This window comes from Anopheles aquasalis, chromosome 3, assembly GCF_943734665.1.
Source record: "Anopheles aquasalis chromosome 3, idAnoAquaMG_Q_19, whole genome shotgun sequence".
Taxonomy (NCBI): Eukaryota; Metazoa; Arthropoda; class Insecta; order Diptera; family Culicidae; genus Anopheles; species Anopheles aquasalis.
In genome coordinates this window covers 43,384,064-43,404,063 of record NC_064878.1, presented here as the reverse complement: position 1 = coordinate 43,404,063, position 20,000 = coordinate 43,384,064, and the positions used below count along the sequence as shown (strand labels likewise).

At 46.8% G+C, this 20,000-nt stretch overlaps 3 protein-coding genes across 3 annotated transcripts; 1 reads left to right on the top strand and 2 right to left on the bottom strand.

The window, feature by feature from the left end:
* Positions 1 to 6,589: 6,589 nt before the first annotated feature.
* LOC126576678 (endocuticle structural glycoprotein SgAbd-2-like) lies at positions 6,590 to 12,463 on the bottom strand. The gene is made up of 2 exons (XM_050237984.1): positions 12,446 to 12,463; positions 6,590 to 7,048 (listed from the first exon to the last, which is right to left on the bottom strand). The coding sequence occupies exons 1-2, from the start codon at positions 12,461 to 12,463 to the stop codon at positions 6,590 to 6,592; spliced, it is 477 nt and encodes a 158-aa protein (XP_050093941.1).
* On the top strand, positions 10,945 to 11,498 carry LOC126574839 (endocuticle structural glycoprotein SgAbd-2-like). The gene is made up of 2 exons (XM_050235227.1): positions 10,945 to 10,953; positions 11,028 to 11,498. Exons 1-2 carry the CDS (start codon positions 10,945 to 10,947, stop codon positions 11,496 to 11,498), a joined length of 480 nt encoding a protein of 159 aa, XP_050091184.1.
* Positions 12,464 to 17,983: 5,520 nt separating the features above from the next.
* On the bottom strand, positions 17,984 to 18,578 carry LOC126575222 (endocuticle structural glycoprotein SgAbd-5-like). Its single transcript, XM_050235804.1, has 3 exons — positions 18,518 to 18,578; positions 18,341 to 18,447; positions 17,984 to 18,248 (listed from the first exon to the last, which is right to left on the bottom strand). The coding sequence occupies exons 1-3, from the start codon at positions 18,524 to 18,526 to the stop codon at positions 18,062 to 18,064; spliced, it is 303 nt and encodes a 100-aa protein (XP_050091761.1). The 5' UTR covers positions 18,527 to 18,578; the 3' UTR covers positions 17,984 to 18,061.
* Positions 18,579 to 20,000: the final 1,422 nt, after the last annotated feature.

Genomic DNA, 20,000 nt, shown 5'->3' with positions numbered 1-20,000 from the left:
AACCAGAGCTTCAACTCCTCCCCGTTCGCCACATCGGCCGTGAGTCGAATGCGCAACATTTGCGACGTGGTCAGCTCTAGCAGTGCGTTAAAACTCCGGACATCACTTGCTAACCGGATCGAACGGATCCAGTGGCAACCCTTGCCCCCACCGACAGACTCATTCGCTGTGAGCAATCCGGTTGAGGAGGATTTCCGGATCATGGTCATCCTTGTGCTGCCTGTCGCCGCTGCCGCCATCGTCGCTGCCGATGATAGTGATCCTCGGAGACACACTTCCTCCGGGTGGTACGCCTTCGAAACGGAATCGCTCGGTAGGAAGCCAACGGCACAAACGGTATTCGGAACCGGTGGAGAAGCTTGGCGTACTGGTATCCCCGATGAGGATGCAGATTGTGAAGACAGCTCAACGTATCCTTCGTACGCGTCCGGTGAGGGCACCGGACTAAGGTTAAGATTAAGATCGATCTCCGAGTGGCACTTGCGTCCAAACGGTGCCGACGATCCACCGGCACCGGTAGCACTCGGTGCGAACGCCGTCGTCGGGAACATCACGGATGCACTTTGCGGATTTCACTTGCCCCGGAACACGTCACGATGGTCGATCCTGCCACCACCACGTTCCAACTCGTTCTAAACGCCGTCCCCGGTGGTGCAGGATGTTTTTATAGATGACCGGGACCGACTGATACGGCCGCCATCAGGATCATCAGGTGTTGCGCTCGCACGGCACGCCATGGCACGGAACAGGGACTAGCTTCTTGGCGGGAGCGCATTAGCAAGTGTGACGGAATACACACCAACCCCCGGGTGGTGGCCCACCCTTCATCTGCACGGTTCGACCTCGGGTGCATGATCAAACACACGGTTCGGTTCGTCACCCCACCGCACCGGTGCTCGTTCTGATGCTGTGTCCTGTTGCGAAAACGGGAAGAGCGCGACCCATTGCCAAAGTCACCCCCGGTACACGGCAGCACAGGAGCAGGCACCATCGGCACCATGGCGACAAGTGCTAAAAATCTCACGACCACTTGCGCCTTACGAAGGAAGTGGAGGGTGAAGAGGTAGAATCCGGATCTCCGGCACAACAACACCGCATAATAGTTTTTAAATGAATTGATAAAGATCAGGCATCAACCCCTCCGACGGACGGACCCCTGACGGTTCGCCAGAGGACCAATCAGAGGACTCGCTGCTCCCTGCCGGCGTACAATGCTCCGATCCCCTTGGCTGCTGCGGTTAATCGGTAGCTCGATGGCACGCTTTTGCTCTTTAAGCGTTCGATTAAGCGAAGGGTGCGCTCTCTCTCTCTCTCTCTCTCTCTCCCACTCGCTTGGCCCTTTTATATCCTGTGCTTGTTGCTCCTTTACGGACGAGGACGTGCAAGGACGTCAGAATCATATGTTTTTCAAGTCGTTCGTTCCCGTTGGCCACACTGGGCCATCGGGGCCATGGGCCAGCCGTACAACCTGTAGCCTCACGACACGTGCTAGTGGTGGTGGTGGATTGATAGGGTGCGGATGGGCACGTCTTTCGCCTACATGCCCGATGCCAATTGTTTGCCTTTTCAAATGGTGGCCCCAGTGCGCCCAATTGTTTAAATCAAACCATAAAAACCGGGAAGGGTTGAGGAGAGATGGAGGAACCTTTAGGTTTTTTTTTTATTATCGAGGCTTGGCTTATCCTGACGGAGTAACTAGTAGCGACCGACGACGATCGGCCTTAGTGCCGCGCTTTTTTCCCCTTTTTCTCCCAATAAGGGGTTGATTTGTTCTGTTTACATTACATTACGTTTCAATTACGGAAGCAGATAGCGAGTCTCGGAGATGAAAGAGAGGGCGGCCAAAGGATATGATTGGAGGAACCGTGATCTTTTGGAATGTTATCGGAAAATAGCTCGCGTTCGGTCGATTGGAAATGAGAAATCAGCTGAAAACGGTCCCCGAAACGGAATATATTACTGGGGGCCTGGTTTTGAGAAGAATGAATCAATCAAATTAAAAAAGCCACTGCTGTGTGGTTCAATGGCTAGATTAGTTATTGGGCGTCAATTGGAGTACAGCAGGAACCATTAGTGGCATTAAAGTTGTATCAGAATTCCAATTTTTGGGCAAATTATGAAGATTGGTTCACCTTGTTGACTATACTAATGTCGCTTCAATAGCTGCAGCTGATAATGCATCTCCATAAACTGTTCTGAGTACTTGAACTCTTTAGTGATAGTATTATGTGAAGTGTTGTAGCCTCCCGAGTAATTTAGATTCTTTAAACTCGGACTATAGTGCATTAGTTGGACCGCAGCAAATTCTTTGGTGATATTCTCTTTCATTTTTGAGGTTCAAATTTCTATTAAAATAGAAAATATAACAAATTATGTAGCATCAATTACACAAAAAAGGATTTCCATCTGATCATGCTTCGTAGACAAATAGTAATCATTCTGGGAATGGTTCTAGTATCGTAGAGGAAATTTTTAATTCGGGTTCGGCATGAAAAATGGTTTTCGCCGAAATGAATTTTCCCGTTTTTCTATTTCATCGAAAAGCCTGCTAATCATTTCCTTCACTCGCTCTACAACATGCGCTCGTGATAGGTTCCAGTTGTTGTCGCGCATATATCGCCAGCCTAAACCTGAATTTTGATCGCTCCGATCGTGACCACGATACAAATCTCGAAATCTAAATCCCCTCCTTCCAGCGCCCCTAGCGAACGAGAACCAGAATGGAAACATATATTTCAATAAAAAAAAGACCTCCGCATCAAATCGCGGACATCGGATGCATTTCTTCATATCATCTACCCATCAAAACACGCATGCACAGCGGCATCACACGATGGTCTTGCTCATGGCGATCATAATTGTTTCGTCACATCCGGGCCAAAATCTCCTCGCACCCTGGCGCACCCCTGGTGACCCCCGGGTGCCATGGATTGATGTATTGGCTTAATAATAGAAAATCAACTGACCCTAATGTAGCGCCGCCGCAGCTTCACGAACGGGCGAGTCTGGAGGAGGGTGCGGTGGTAAACTCAATAAAAAAAACCTTAGCAGGGGAAGGGGCTCCATGAAAAGCCCAAATATTATCACTACATTTGCGTTGCTGGCTCACAATGGGCTCTCTCTCTCTTTCTAGCGCACCACGTGTTCGCGCGCGTATCAGCAAATGGTGCAGCGATCAGTTCTGGCGGCAATCATAATGATTGTGTGATATGAACCATGTGACACCCACCAGGGGCCCGGAGAGGGGCCACACGGAGGCTGACCGGGTTTCTGCAGGGATTCGACCAGACCGACCGACTACTTGATGCGTTTCCACAGCACCCAGCGGGAGTAGCTGTGCGGTGAGATGTCGTTTTCTTGTTTGACCTTCTTTCACCGGAGTGTTGTGGCCGCCAAGGAGGGGTGCAGCAGAAGACATTGACCAAATTGAAAGGGCGGTGACCGTGTGGTAGCCCGACGAGAGGGCCAACACTAGGTACACTCGCGCTACTACTCGCCACAACGGACACTCGGTGCGGTGCGAAGAACTTGTCGTTGGCGGATGACGTAAGCATTGGCGCACGTGGTGCTGGTGACTTCAAGCGGCAAGCGAGAAGCGTTTTCTCATTTGGATCATGCATTTCAAGCTCGATTAGAGCAACGTTCAGGAATTAAACGCTGCAATCGGTGCGATATTATTGTGTTAAATAATTTATCAGAGAGATAAAGAGAGAAAACTGATATTTTTTTCGATTGTGCGAAAATGTTCATCAAATTTTGTTTGCATTTTATTTGTTTTTTTTTTTTTAATGTTCTAGCATAAAAGAGGGGTTATAATGGTGTGTCACCTTTGCCCGTCGTACCGATTCGATAATTGAATTGTTAACTTTTACAAAAACCATCATCACCACCGAAAGAATTCCATTTCATAAAGTTTGATTTATTATTTTTTAATGGTAATACATCTCGTCTCCGAAAGCAAACATTATCGCCTGATCCCCGCGGTGGCCAGGGGAGGGTGGCGAGAATCTCCGAAACTCGGAGTGATGCCGGAACAAACGAAGGATATCGAATGGTCCGTGGCGTCATATCGGTGTGCAGGGCTGCTCTTGGGGTGCTACATCCCTCAAGCCACCATCCCGTCATAAATGCCTCAAAGAGATGCCTCAACAGGACTCTCTACTCATCCTCTTGTCCCCTGTCCCCCTCCTTGGTCCTGGTAACGCATCCTGACGCTACGCTTGATTGAGTGGCGGACCATGGCGTACACCCCGGTTTGTGGCAAGTTGATTAAACAATTCGTCCGCACGCGAAACGCAAACCACCACGACCAGTGCGACGACCAGGACGACCCTCCCGGTCCGGCGTGACCTGGAAATAAATGGAGGGAAGGACCCCGTAAGCGCCCTGGTGTCGTTCGGTGTTGTGTTCGTCTATTAGAACGAGATTAGTGATGGACAGGACAGACTTTCAGGGGTGGTGTGAGATGAGAATAGACAATTTGTCATGCCCTCCTTCCTCGGTACAACCGCAGCGCAGCCGGAACAGATTCCACGGTGGTGTCATCAGGTACGGTCTGTGGCCGGGTTCTGGGGCGTCTGAGAAGGGCAGAGATTGCTGATAGAGAGTGAGCGGTGCGAGGGAGGACGACTTGGCACACGTGCAAATGACATGGCGTATTGGACCGACTGGACCTGCTGCTACCAGGATGGGACTACCAGAGGATTTCTAGTCAGCAAAAAGTACCTTAAGCGAGCGAATCTCAAGATGGTGCACGCGTCGTGTCGCGTGCCTCGTGTTGACTTCCAGTGACTTCTTCAGCACCTTCCTGCCCCCATTACACGCACATTCCATTAAGTAAAGCTTGGAACTCTTAATATTTGGCCGCACGAAATAGGACACATCTCAGGCCAGAAATAAGCTAAACACTTGGAAAAGGTATGCATAAAAAATAGCGATTAAATTATTTTGCCACGTTGCGTATTAATTTACGCACTTTTGGTTTTAAGCGACACATACTGTGCTGCATAGTAGTAGACGAAGGCTCATTAGTCATTTTATCCCACCTTTGTCGGATTTATAATCATTTTCCAACGTTTCTTTAGTTTTTGTTCCATAATAGCCCAATATAATGGTATTGGGCGATACTGTTGGTAACTTGGTGGATTGATGATTTTTGGTATGAAATCAATACTGTTGTTTCGATACCAATTTATGATCTCTATGCTGTAATGGAGGCTTGCCAAGTCGGGCCAGAACTTAACGGGACCTTTATGAGAACTTATAAAAGGCGTTTTCGAACCACAACTGCAGAGCGCTTGTCAAATGAGCAGTTTACGGGCAATTTGATCTGCGTAAATGAACTAAAACCTTACTATCGTATTCCCTCTATGATTGCTAAAGTCAAATTTGTCTCCTGGTTTTTGCCACAATGCAGCTCAACGTGGGTTTTTACTCCAGTCAAATTGAGTTTTCATAGTGAGTGTGCAGACTCTTTTTTCGCCCTTCGTGTTCCAGCGGCGATAACTTTTGAAGATATGGTTCGATTTTGACAATTTTTTTATCACCAAAAGAAAAAACTATGTTACAGAGTAACAAAGCGACCACTAGGGGCGCTACAGTTAGTAAAAGAATGCGACCAAATATTAAGTGTACCAAGCTTTAAGGTGGAGCTTCGGTATTTATTTTCTTTTCTGACCCCTATTTTTAACATTTTTCCCTAAAAGCTGGTCCTTTCAAAAACATTGTGTAAATTTTTTGAAGCAATCGAAGCAAACCCGTATCAAGTTACAGATTTTTTTAAATCCACACTAAAAACCACTATGCAAAACCAACGTTTTAAAAAACCGGTGCCCATTGTACCATAAAAACTACTGCACCGATCGATTTGAAATTTTTAACACATAATTTGTACACTTTTTGCCAGGTAGCCCCGACGGGATTTTACGAAAATAGTTGATACTTTTCTTTTAACAATTATGTCAAACTCGATTTTTTTGGCAGAAAAAGCATCACTTTTTCAACTTCCAAAATCTGCCAAAAATCTATAAATTGAAAATTCAACAAAAACTCTCCGGGGCTACCTGGATAACCTTATAATCTTTCAAACGAGTATCGATTTGTATTGTTTTGATGACCCATCACGCAGCTTCGATGGGCACCGTAAAAAGTATCTTTTCGCAGACGCACCGTCATAAATTTAATGCCATGGATGAAGTTTTCTACCAATCTTTCCCAAAATAGAACTAAACATTCTTCAAAAATTTGAGTTTAATATGTCATTCACTTGAAAAAATTAAATTGAATGTTTACGTCGCAAAAAATCGTCAGAAATGAGCCATGTTTTGGCAAGAATTTACCGAATGCCCCCCCTTAAGTAACAAAACAAACCGAATATTGTTAGGTTAGGTAGTGAGATTGAGATTATATTTTCATATCCTTTTTTCCCCTCTCCGTTTCTCGTCCGAGCCCCGGGTTTCACCGGTTCTTCAGCAGCATTCAGCAGCAGGAGGAGGAGGAACAGAATCGGAAACGGAGAAGACAGATACTACTCGATAGGTGGATCACAATGATGAATGAGGAGAGAAGCTTCCTTGGCGGCAACGGTGGCTTAGTAGCTGTGCTTGCCATAGGCCTGGGGCTGCGGCACGTAGTGCTCCGGCTCATGCTGGTGCTGAGGCTGGCTGGCGGCCTTGGCGTAAGCATCGATCAGCTCCTTCGGCACTGGTGGTGGGGTCGGGATGTGCGATCCCTTAGCCTGGAATCCATTCTCATCGGCAACGTAGCTCACCGACACCGGGTGGCCGTGGGGATCGGTGTAGGAGAAGGAACCGTGAGCGACCTGCACCTCATGGTCCTTGCTGCCGCCATTCTTCACGAAGCCCTGCTCCTGGGCCGCAATTCCGTTGGCCGACTCGTACCCGAACTTGTAGCTACCGTCGTGGTTGCTGATCGACTCACTGTGCACGATCGGGATCGGTTTACCGGTCGGTTCGTGCTGGTACACGGCGTGCTGGTGATAGTCACCGATAGCGCTGGCCACGGCAATCACGGCAAACAGGGCGACGAACTGAGAACAAGAAGAAGATGGTGATGGTAATGATTGGTTATCCTGGAATGCACTGTCACTGCTGTCGCTCCGGCGTTCTTACCGTCTTCATCTTGTGTCCAAGGTTTGGGTTGTAAGAAAAGGTAATTGCTGTTGCTGCTGCTGCTGCTGCTGCTACTGCTGAGCTGGCTGTTGGTTGTGTACTGATTGAATGGTCTGTCGATCAATAGATATTTATACTGGAATCGCGTCTCCCACATCGTCGGCTGCCCCGACAGCTGATTCCCGATCGCCGTGATCGAGACGGACGACAAAACGCCAAGCGATTGGCTGGATCGGTGGGGAGGTTGCCGGCGCCGAAAATCACTCACGAAAATCCACCCCAAAAAAAGACCCCCGGGGGCCAAAGACAGAGAGAGGGAAAGAGAGCGCCACAGTGTGGTGCCACAGTTTTAACGAAATGAAGCGAATCGTGGCACACGCGCTTCTCCTACCGAACCGCTTCTCGCCTTCTCGCCTTCTTCTAACGGGCCGATCTATGCTGCGCCGTGGTTCCCCCCAAACACAAAAAAAACTATGCGGCCTCTCCACGATGCGAATCATCACCACACCTCACCCATCACACTTCCCTCGCCTCCTTGGGAGGGAAACGAGGGCTGTACATCATCTAAACGAAATTGAAAGTTATTATTTTAAAAGACTTTCATCGGGGCCACGCGACTCAGGCGAGGAGGGGCAGGGTAGTATGCGAAATTTCGAATCAATTTACCTTTTGCACGATTCTGCACCGCTACACACCGCCGCCACGGGTTCCTTCTTCTTCAGGCGCGATCGCGATCCTTTCTCTCGTCCACAGCAGCAGCACATGTGCTCCGTGGTGTGCCGTTTGATTGCAACAGAGCACTAGAGTGGCTTTGGAGTGAAGAGAAACATGGCCAGTAACCGAAGAAGAAGAAGAAGCAAAGGTAACGATGGGTCGCGATCGATGGTAGAATCTAGAGCAGCAGCCGGCACACCACTCCAGTGGACAGCGTAGCGCCCAAGGCACTCTTTGCATCATTTTTGGGCCACACAGCTGTGACCTGTAGGTTTATGGCCATGCTGGTGCTGCTGAGTGATGCAGATGCATTAATGCTCGACTGCTTTTTGGTGGACAGCACAATGCAGATTGATTCAATTTCGTCTGTTTCTTGTTCTTTCTCGCTTCAACGCACGCTTCACAGTCCTTCCTCTAGACTTTCAGCACCGGAAACTGCGGTGTCTTCGGATGCTGTGGCTGCGATATCCGGATCCGGGAGCCAGTTGATGCTGAGGTAAGATTTGTGGATTCAACTGCACCTTAACGTTTCCCTGGAGATCATTCAGTCAGCAACAACTACACAGTTGTACTATTTTGATCGCGATTTTGTGCTCTCGATTACTGCTCTAAATTATACTTCATTGGTCATGAGTTGGTATCAGGTCAATTCCATCGCCGTAGGTCAGTGAGCGATGAGAAGGGTATGCAACGGATGCTGGCGCGCTCTCTCGATCGTGGCCAGTTGATTGATCGCGTTCGGTTCGAAGGGGTGTTACGTGTGTTGAGCTGAGGGTAGCATTGTTTGCGTGCAGCAAATTGCTGTCGCCAAATTTGGCCACCAGCATGATCCGGGCGGGCGGAATGAAAATGATAAAGCAAAAATCGATTATCATGAAGTTGGAGCAAAGCATAGTGCGGCGGCGGTTGGCCAAAAACGAGAGATTACAAGCGAGCAGAAATTGTTCGCCAAAATGGGAAGGTGGAGCCGCACGACAGCACGAGAAGCAGACGGGCGTTCGGTAGTAGTGAACTTGGATTTGTCCGATCCATCCGATATCGCTGGCAATACTAAGCTAATGGTAAATGATTTTAATTTTTGAAAAACAGTTTCACTGTTCGTAGTTGTCCTGGTTTATGCCATCGATACAATGGGTTCAGTAATTGTGTTTAGTAGTTTATTGCTTGGGAAACATTGCAAAGAGGTCTTAATAGAGGTTTTGTGGCTTCAAGTGTTATTGATTGGTCCTTTAATTTTTTACATTTTTATTTTGACTTTCAACCATTAAAAAATGTATTTTATTTAAATTGATCGAAACAAACAAACAAAGCACCGAACAAAGATGCAGTGCTTTTGAAATCCTGAATGGCATACCATGAGGTATGACGCTACGTTTCAAAGTTAGTGTCTATTTCATCATTAATTCTGGTGAACCAATGTTCTTGAATCTTGGAATATTTATTCTTCACTTCATTTAACATGTAGCTCCATTGAGTGTTTTGTTAAATTTGATGATACGTTTGCTTAAACAATTATGTAATGCTAGGTTTTTTAATTAAAATATTACTTTCTCAACATCAAAATCGTTCCAGAAATGTAAAGAAAATGCTCATTTCTAAAGAAAGTCCTAATGACTTTAAGATATTAATCAGCTTGCAAAAGCATCTCGATTTTTATATCTCAGACGATCGAGCACGAAGCTAAGATGTACACCCCAAAAAACACCCATGCTTCCCTAACGCTGATACCATGGCTGTTTTTTATGAATTTCCCTCAAACCATGACCTAATATTTTCTTAAAAGTTATAGCTTAATATAACAAAGACAATTAGAAGATTTGTCACAGAAAAGATTAACCTTTTCCACCCAAATTAGCATAAGTCTATCCTTGTTAATTTCCTTTTTTCATAATAATTTTTAAAGCAGTTCAGTAATTAATGATCAGTAGTTAATGATGATCCAGGAAAAGCAGTTAATGATAGTCGTTCAAAATGAATTCTGGTAGAATGGATAGCAACAACAGAACGAAATCGATAGCGGCATTGCGGTCCAACAGTAAAACGATACAAGTTATCATGGTGCAGGGCTGTCATCTGGATCATCTTAAGCTTCTAATCGCATGCTAAGGGCCAAAATGACCACCAACGAGCATCCACGCATCCAGATCTATTTTAAAATCACAATCGCATGCAATCACAGGATGCAGTTCACGGTACACGGTGGTGCACGGACTCTTCGAACGATTCTTTTCTTTCTTCTGCTCTTCCACCGTGGCCCGGCCCGGAGGCCACTATCTACTCCGCTTCGCTCGCACTTACGTGCGCTTCCACGTTGTTACGTTGCGCTGGTTGCTTGCTGGTGCGATCGATTTGCATCCCCATCCGAGGGTACCATGGTGGCCCCATGTGTTTACACAATTCCGGGCCAAATGGCGAGTGCATACCTCTCACGGTGTGGCCAAAGTGTGGCCACCCCGTGGGGGTCGGGGAAAAAAATCGGCTGCAAGCAAAAGTGTATTAAGACATGGAACATACTCATCACCTCGATCACCACCAGCAACAGCAGCACCACCAGCCAATCATCATGACCATCATCACCCTTGCGCCGCGTGCCACCAAAGAGCGGGGCGTTGTGTTCCGTGGTCTCGTGCGCATAACATCGATTTATCAGTGAAGGCTTCCCTCCCCCTCTGGTGGTGCGCTTATGGCAACGCTCTCATTACCCCGTCCCGGGCGGGCGACCGGAGAAGGCGGAATCGATGCTGCGGCATCCCCCGAATATTTTATTTCTTTTCAGTTGGAGGTTCGTTTTTTTTTTTTGTTATTTTGTTTTGATGCTCGCCTTCTTGTCTCTCCCGTCATTTTCCATTTGTACGGAGCCAATCGGTCCGGGGAAGCATCCGCTACAATGGCGGGGTGAAGAGAAGAAGGAGGGCCGATAGTGGTGGGCCCCAGTATCCGAGTCCGGCAGTGGCACCGGCTTTTGGTATAAAAAGAAAATACGATTTTCGGAAGGCCATCAGTGCAGCTTGAGCAATCGCAATCGGTAGCAGCAGCCAGCCAGTCCGCCTTCAGTTCCAGTGCAATCCTCATCGATCCCGAATCTCTTTAAACCATCAACATGAAAATGGTAAGATACTCCGTGTGGGGGACCTCTTGGAACACTGATTTAATTCTCACTCCTCTCGATCTCACCCTTTGCAGTTCATTGCTACCGCTCTGGGACTCCTGGTGATCGCTTCGGTCACCGTTATCGGTTCAGCCGAGCAGCATCACCATGCTCCGGCCTACGAGCACCAGGGTCCACCGATTCCGATCGTCCACAGTGAATCCTACAGCAGCCACGACGGAAGCTACAAGTTCGCGTACGAATCCGGCAACGGAATTGCGGCGCAGGAAGAAGGATTCGTGAAGAACGCTGGCAGCAAGGATCACGAGGTGCAGGTCGCTCACGGATCGTACTCTTACACCGATCCCCATGGTGTGCCCGTGTCCATCAGCTACGTTGCCGATGAGAATGGATTCCAGGCCAAGGGATCGCACATCCCAACGCCACCACCAGTGCCCCAGGAACTGATCGATGCTTACGCCAAGGCCGCCAGCCAGCCCCAGCAGCATCATGATGCGGAGCCAGAGTACGCTCAGCCCGCTCCTCATGGTTACAGCGCGTACTAGAGGGAAGTTAGTGAGGGAGTAAAACACCTCCCAACCCACGACTGACTAGAGAAGCCAAGTCAGGCTAGTTATCGTCATCGGCGCCGGCCGAATGATCTTTATTGTCGTGACATGTATGCAACAATATACAGTATGTGATATACCAACCCAAGAAGCCTCATTTCGTACTTCATATTTACATCATGCATCGATCATGCAAACAACAGGGAAATGGGCGCAATCGGCCAACAGTCAGGCCATACAGCGAGCCGCACTCGCTTGCAGATTTCGAAAAATCGATCGCCGCGCCGCAAATCAATCGAAAGTGAAGTAAAAGCCGACGAGAAAAACGCCCCGAAAAGTCGGACAAAAGAAGATGTAATTTGATTGGAAAATTGGAAGCCAGTGTGCGTGCGCGCGTGTGTGTCGAATGGTGTGTGCAGACACATTGTCGGTTACAGGCGCCCCCATCGCAACAGGGCCCCAAGTTTTCGCGGTCCGGTGGCCTCTTCCGGCACACATTCGAGAGCATGCATGGTGATCGAGTTACATGTGTTGTTGACTGCACACATGTTGGGGAGGCAAATTGATGCACTGCCAGTGCCTTTTCGTCGCTGCATTTCGGTCCTGGCTTGCCACACACATGCTGGCGCTAATGGAGTTGCCACTGAATGTTGGTTTTGTTGACTTTGGCGTTTTTTTGTTTCATCGTGACAGTGGAAGGAGGGTGCGAAAAATGCATTCGACAAATGTGGTTGCCGAAAATGGACTTTCGATGTGCAAGGGAAGAGGTTTGTGGTGGTGGTTGTGGGGCGGTAATGGTTGGTGAAAATTGGTGAGCAGCGATGCAACCTGAGATGGCATGGCTGTGAGTGACATTGGGTGGGTGGCCAACAGAAGTGCAATAGATTCTTCATGTCTTCTATATCTTCTTTTTGTGTTTCACTGTGATTTTAGTTACCTGGTACAACAATGATGTCCTGCATGAGCCTGGCTGGATGTGATAAAGACAGCACAATGTGCCAATAAATCAATGAGTATAGTGTGAGTTTAAAATTCTATATAATTGAGTAAAAGAGGAAAATAAACAACAAAGACACATTTTACATATTGAAATGAAAGGGTAATGATTGAACAACATAATTAAAATGCGGGTCGTTAAAATATTCACTAGAGAAGCACATCAGCAGTATACCGGAATGACTGGAAGGCTGATACTCATGTAGAACATATTTTCGTATCTTATTCCTTTCAAGAATATTGTTTATTTTTTTGGGTCAATCGAAGTAAAACTGAGAAAGATATAGTTTTTAAAACATCCGTGCTTCATACATGGCTTAATGCATCTCGTTACTTTGAAGTGTGTTTCCCAAAACCAACATCGGTTGGTGCCCATCGTAGCATACAAAACAAATGAGCCGATCGATTTTGAATTGCCAAATTTTGTTCACATAATATTTACATTATACCTGCAAGGTAGTGCTGTTGAGCTTTCACACAAAATTGTTGATACTTTTTTTAAACAATTACGTCAAACTCTATTTTGTAGGTAAAATCGTAAAAACGCATCACATTGTCAACTTCAAAAATCTACCAAAAATCGAAAAATTTGAAATTCGACAAAAACTCAAAAGGCCTATCAGGATAAACTAGTAATCCAACAAAAGAACGTTGATTTGTATTTTTTCTGACGACCCATCACGCAGCTACGATGGGCACCGTTTTTGGTACAAATCAAAAGACTTGCCCCTTAAGACTTAAGCGACGAACCCGGTTTGATCATTGATCAATCCGTCATCCGTTTTTTGGGAAATACGCGTAGTTTTAACTGAGAAGCTTTGAAGATGTCAACAAATTATTATTATAAATGATTAATTATTTAAAATGTATGTAGTAAATTGGCTAAAAATGAGGCCGATACTCGATACATTTCATTAAGAGTAGGAAAGGTAATTATTTAAAAACAAACACAACTCTATTTTTGGTTAATAATCAGGAAATTAAACAGAGTATCAAATTCAACAAGAAACAATCTCTTAAACGATCTGCCACAGTTTCAGAAAATGCATTTCTTTTCCAACAGAATACATTTGAACAAAGCGTTTCCGATGGGTTGCCGGGGAATGCTCGGCGAAGTGCATCAAATGCACTCTGGACGATCTCATGGACGATCCAAATCAAGCCATTACTCGCTGCGAACAGCCATCCATTAGCAGCGTCCATCCGATGGAAACAAAAAGTGTTAATTGAAAGTTAGCTTCGTAACGAGCACACCGCGCCATTTCCGACATCACATCGCATCCCCATTCCCTAAACGCCTTGGCTCAAACGCAAATCACAATATGGATTGTTGGTTTACATGCCCGTCGCATGGCCGGAGATGACCACCAGAGGCGTTAAGGCCTCGGGGATGTAGCAGCAGCAGCAGCAGCAGATCTGACAGCAGCAGGTGATTGATTGGTTCGTCTCGCAGGAACGAAGCGCCATGCCAGGGGGCTGGTTGCATGGATTAGATTGGTGGCCACTGTCGTTGTTGTTGTTTATACTTTCGCAGCGAATTTGTTTTGTGTCCGCTTCGGGTCCGTGTGGTATCGGGCCCAATGATGGATTACCGCATGCGAGCCGCTGGTCAAAAAGCGTAAGGAAGGGTCATCTGCTTCCGGGGTGTCTTGGCGTGTGCACCACGGTCTAGTATCGTGGCGCATGGGCTTATGCAATGGCCGCAGTCCATCGACGTTGTGTAAACAATAGAACCTCATTAATGGGCTCGTTGTGAACACATTTCAAAACTGAGATTGTGATAAACCGCTGGATCAACCGATCCAGTTGTGTTTCTTGGGCCAATCTGCATCGCTCTCCGAATCTCCGGATCTCCGAATCTCCCTTGATCTGGTGATATTTGTTTTTGCATCAAGATAAATTCATCGCAACAACATTTGCATCGTTTCCCCCGGAACCCGGGACCCCTTTTTTTTGCTGACGATATCCAAGCTCACGTGCAAAGTATAGGGGTTGAACAGCGTCCCTCAGACACGGTGCGGTTTGAAGTGCTTTATTAGTAAGCCAAATTCGATGCAACCCGTTCCGGGCCCGCCAGTCAACGGTGATCGGTTCGTCGCTTCGTCAATCTCTTCACGCTGGTGATTGCCGAGTGGTGGACCGGTCCCTGGAACCACCCTGCGCACGCACCACCAGGAGCAATACCAACCTCATCCTGGCTGCGCACATGTGCCCGTTCCCAGTGACCCCTCTCTCTCTCTCTCTGGGGTGATTGTGATTTTTGGCGTGCAGCGCAAACATCGCGAACACGCCGCGATTGCACTTAAGGATTGCAAATGGCTTGCTTGCTGTGGAGGTGATGGTGGTGGTGGCTGAGAACCGATCATATGTTCCGGCCAGCCTCAACAAATCGCCCCGAAAACCGAGATTCGCCTTCGGCTTGGCACCCCTCGTTCCGCGAGCGAAGCGAAGCGATGCAGGTGTTACCGTGCCTAAATCCTTAAAATGTTAAAACCACCACCATTAGGTCCGGTCCTGCGGGGCATGAATGAACTCCGGCAGGAGGGGAGGAGAGATTTTTGGCAGGCAAGTTGTGGCCGGTGACCGCTGCTTGTAGCGCCCTCCTCACTCGCAGCGCAGTGTTTGCTTAGGATGCTTATGTAGTAGCAGTCCCTCCTGGAACCGGTCCCGGGTGTTGGTGTTTGACATCGGACATGGAAAAAGGGAGCGATGATGGTGGTGGTGGTGGTACCATTCGCGACACCCTTCCGTGATCCCTTCGCTCGGTCAAAGTTAATTCTCCGTAACCTATGGGCCGTGCGCGAGGAACCAGGCGCAGACCAGGCAGACCAGGCAGGCACCTTGCAACCTGTGCGCCACACGCGCACACCACGCCCGGGCGGTGGGGTACATATTAATGTATTGATTGCTTAATTTTTTAATAAGATTTCCATTCATTCTACCAACTTTCGGCGTTGCGGCCTGGGTGTGGAATGGAATTAATTAATGGAGTGAAGCGTGTTTCACGGCTGTTCGTTCCAATTCATGATGTTCGAAGGAATGGGTTTTTAAAATTTTGTTTTGAAATTACAGAGTCGCCTGCAACGGGTTCGATTGGTGCTATTCGTTGTACATCATCCACTACTTTCTTATCGTGAAGAAAAGACTCCTAAAAGAGTTTAGATTACATCTAGTTTATGAACGGAAAGGATTAAATAGTTTATACGTCTGGTAATATTGATTTTAGATTAAGAAGTCCAATAACCTTTTTAAATTAAAAAAGCCTTTATATTTTGCAACACAAACGATTCAAAGAAGTACATAAACACATGCTATTAATTGTCGAAGGACTATTTGAAATAATAGACCAAATTATGACCAAAATAGAACTAGCAAAATATATAGTTTCTTTGTCACTGTAACAAAACATGAAAACAAAAAAAGTTAATAACTGTATGGAACAGGGAAAATAGCGCAAAATGCAATGTAAATGATGCGAATAATTGATTTAGTCGTACCTCAGTAAGATCGGATCTAGTAAGTTTTCCCGTATTGAGCCCATTCAAATTAAATTTGATTAATTAGGGATTTGCAATTTTAGAAGACAATAAAAGTAAAGCAGCTTGTATTCTATTAGAACTACACAATAACACCATCAATTTCTTAAATTTATTGTTTATCTTTTTGTGTCGTTTATCGTAGATTTAATTAATGAAAAACACATTTTTATTCGGGACATTTCTTTCTCGATCAAGTATGATCGCGGCGCTGACCACGATCGCTGCATATCGCCTGAAAATAGGTAGGAGAGCTACGAGCAGCTGAAATGATTTCAAAGGCAGCCTAACAAACGATCAGATCGTTTGAAAATGATCGAACCGAAAAACGATTTCAAATGGTTTTTCATCGTTAATTCAACACAAAAAATCTCTGGTTACAGCAGCTTTTATCATAAATTAACAAGCACAAAAGTGCGCTTATTTCTGGCGATTTCTTTTTAAGAAGTTGTTGCTAAGCCATGAATTTACTTATTTATTTGAGGGAGAATATTCGAAAATTTAGGAAAACATTACATAAGAGCACGTCACGATCATGCACTAACCCACAGCAAACAGTAATTGAAGGACCTCTTCGGAGTGCATCTGTTTGTGACGAGCTTGACTTGAAGCGCTTCGTTCGTCACTCGCTCGTCGCAGTGCGGCACCAACTGGCACAACGTAAACATTGCCGGTCTCCAGTTCTCCATCAGCTGCCGCACTTGGCACCTTTTCGGGACACCTAAGATGCCTTAAGAGGTCACGAAGCCTGTTAGCGCAGAACAACCGATAACACCGCGATATGGTTTTTCGGGAATCTCTTTCAAGCATATCAACGGTGGATCAACTACCAGTCAGTCGCTCGGCGTTCAGCTGCGAATCCCACTGCTACCAAGTCGGCAATTAAGCAGTCACCCAGAGTAGACCTAGTGGCTGACCCTTACCTTTCGCTACCAACTTGTTTCGTGTCGACCGCGAATGGAAATCGCGCTTGAACGCGCTTGATTGGATCCAGCACCAGCAGCGCGGTATATCGTATCAATCGCTTGGATGAAGATGACACCGTCCAGCTTTAATCGCTACCTGACACTGATCGCACGAAGGATCATCGTGCGGGTGTTTGTGTGCGTGCGCATGCAACTATCAAATTATGCTCGCCAGCGAAGGAGCTACCGGAGCACGAGCTATGCTGCTGATCGGAGGGTAGGAGATGATCGAGGGCAACCGGTTCACCCATTCGTCCATCCATTTCGGCTGCTCGTTTGGTTGTTTCGCGTAATTTTCTACTTAACCACGCGTCAACACTGGCCGCACGCGACCAGCACACGCATTCGCTCCGCGACAACAACAACTAAAAGCTTCCAATGCTGCGCGATCATCGCGCGATCGTTTGACATTTAAACTTTGCGCAGAAGACGTGGTTGTGGTGCTGTGCGGTGCGATGATCGCGCAACAGAGTGATCGATCGAGGAGTGCCTAGCGATGGATCACGGGTGCACCGTTGTTGTAGTTGTCGTTGTTTCTTCTGACGACTTCTGACGCATTTGCATGCATCTTGATGGTTGATTGAAACGTAGATGTTCGCGACCAGCACGTGCGGGGCATGGCATAATCACGGAAAGTGTCACCTCGACGAGCAATCAAACATTAATTGTTGGCTCCCGTGAGCGGCCTGGGAGAAGCTTGATTTGCATGATCCGACGAACGATTCGAGTCGATTGCTGCACGTGCACGCTCCAAGCGTCCCAGGGATTCAATTTAGTCATCCAGAGCCGGACTGATAGCCGGCGAAGATCCCGGCTTAGCGCTGCATTTGCAAAGCAAATTTCCTTCTGATAAGCACTGTCCAGAAGAGCCTGTGGATTGGTTTTCGCGGGCAGCAGAAGCTCACAAAGAAGCGACGAATTGTCGGATTTTAATAATGGCCAAGCAAGGGATTATAATTCGACATTTTTGCTTCTTTATTTCACCAACATCTCACTCGCTCTCTCTCTCTCTCTCTCTCTTTCTGCTAAAGCTAAACCATTCCTCTACTGGTAGTGCGAGCACTTAAAGCTGCTTCACCATCGGACGGTAACCGTTCTCGTCGGCGGTGTACGTGACGAGGTAGCGCTTGCCATCGGTATCCGTGTACTCGTACGATCCGCTCACCGAGATGGCCTGTACGTCCGGATTCGTTTCCGATGCCTTCAGCTCAGCCTTTTCCTCGCGCTTCTGACCATCCGATTGTTCGTAGCTGCGATCGCGCAGAGAGAGAGAGAGAGAGAGAGCGTAAGGACACTTTTGTCAGGAACAACAAATCCACTTGAAACCGAATCTCAATCTTACCGGAAGTTGTAGCTTCCATCGACGTTCATCTCCTTATCGTCGGCCACAATGGAGGTTTCTTCGGCCAAACACAGACCGGCCAGGCACAGGAAGGCAAACACTGCAACCTGTAACAGGGATTGTAAGTGGATCCGATCCTTTTTCAACTTGTACACCGTGAGGCAACATTTTACTTACGAATTTCATTTTGTCAGAAAGCACTTTCTGTTGCTGAACGTAAGCACGCAAGAATCGAGAAGCCGTTTAGTCAGGGCGAGGACAGAGTGAACAACTGATTCCAGATCACGCCTATTCCCGGCTTTTTATATGAACTCCATGAAGTCGAGCGTCTCAGAAAGAAGAAGAACTCATCCGCGGTTATCGGTTCTAACCTTTTCTCCTTTGGTGTTCAGTCGCGGCGAAGGAATTAACATCATCGGACCAAGTCATATGTGTGCAACCGTTCGCGCCACGATCGAACGCGATGACCCCGCGGATGGTCGAGGAAGGCATCTTTCTTCATCTGCTTCATGTCAACACAGCTCGCACGAGTTGGAGGAAAAAGTATCATCATCATCGTCGTCTTCGGTGTTGTCCGAAACATCGTTAATGGTATGATATGAAGATGAGCTCAGCACTGGGGCCGGTCGCACAAGAAACACGAGTCTGAATGCTGAACACTGGCTCCATAAAATTCGTTCGTTTGGCCGCTCGTGTGGCGTCCGATAGTCCGAGAGGGTTTCGGTCAAGGATGCGGTCGCGCGACCGTCGCTAATTTATGACCTCTTACTTGCAAAGTTCAAAGTGCGCCGAATTAGAATTTCTAATGCCTGCCGGTCATGGGCGATTTGGCCAAGAGGCTTCGGTTGTTCTGGCGCCTACGTCCTGCGGCGATCCTGATGATGAGCCATTTCGAGTGGAACCATTAACTAGAGTGGTATCGTAACAGGAAAGCGAAAGCAAACTGGTTCTGGTCGAGTTGATCGGATTCTTGCTTTGTTTTTATTTGTTGTCGTTGGGAAACCATCGGCACATTTCGAAGTGAATAGTTTGTAAGCAAGATACTTTACTAAAAGTGAGAAGTATCACTTAATTAACAGACTTACTTACAAAACATTTTTAATTTGAGAGAAGTTGGGAGAACTTGTGGAAAATTGGCTATGTGCAAAATATAAATACCTTTTTTTACTGTTTTAACTTCAAGCAAGATCACATCTCAGCATACCATTAACAATGTTTCAGACAACACCGAAGACGACGATGATGATGATACTTTTCCTCCAACTCGAAGCAGATGAAGAAAGATATCTTCCTCGTGAGCCTGCCAAGTTACAACTTTGGGCCACCTCCCAGCAAAAAAATATAAACATTTGACAAAAATACAAAGACAAAAGACGTGTCCATCAAGCGCGACTCTCTTAACCTTTAGCATTGCCGAATAAGATCCTTCCTTTTTACATAATGCTCCTCTCAGAATCGAATACGATAATCATAACTCAGAGGTCGCCAGATAGTGGAACACTTAAAGAGGCCGTTACATGTTAGATTCAGTGATTTAGCTTACACGTTTGATCATCAGCCCTTTCCTGGAAAGCCTAGAATCTGTCAACGAAACAGCTGACAACCATTAGAACGCTAATGTAAACATATCGATAAATCAATCAGATAACCACTAAACGCT

What these genes read in the sequence shown, in the direction of transcription:
- LOC126575222 (XM_050235804.1), bottom strand. An exon ending in GATGGAAGCTACAACTTCCG is followed by an intron (nt 18,249 to 18,340) that starts GTAAGATTGAGA and finishes GCGCGATCGCAG; the next exon opens with CTACGAACAATCGGATGGTC.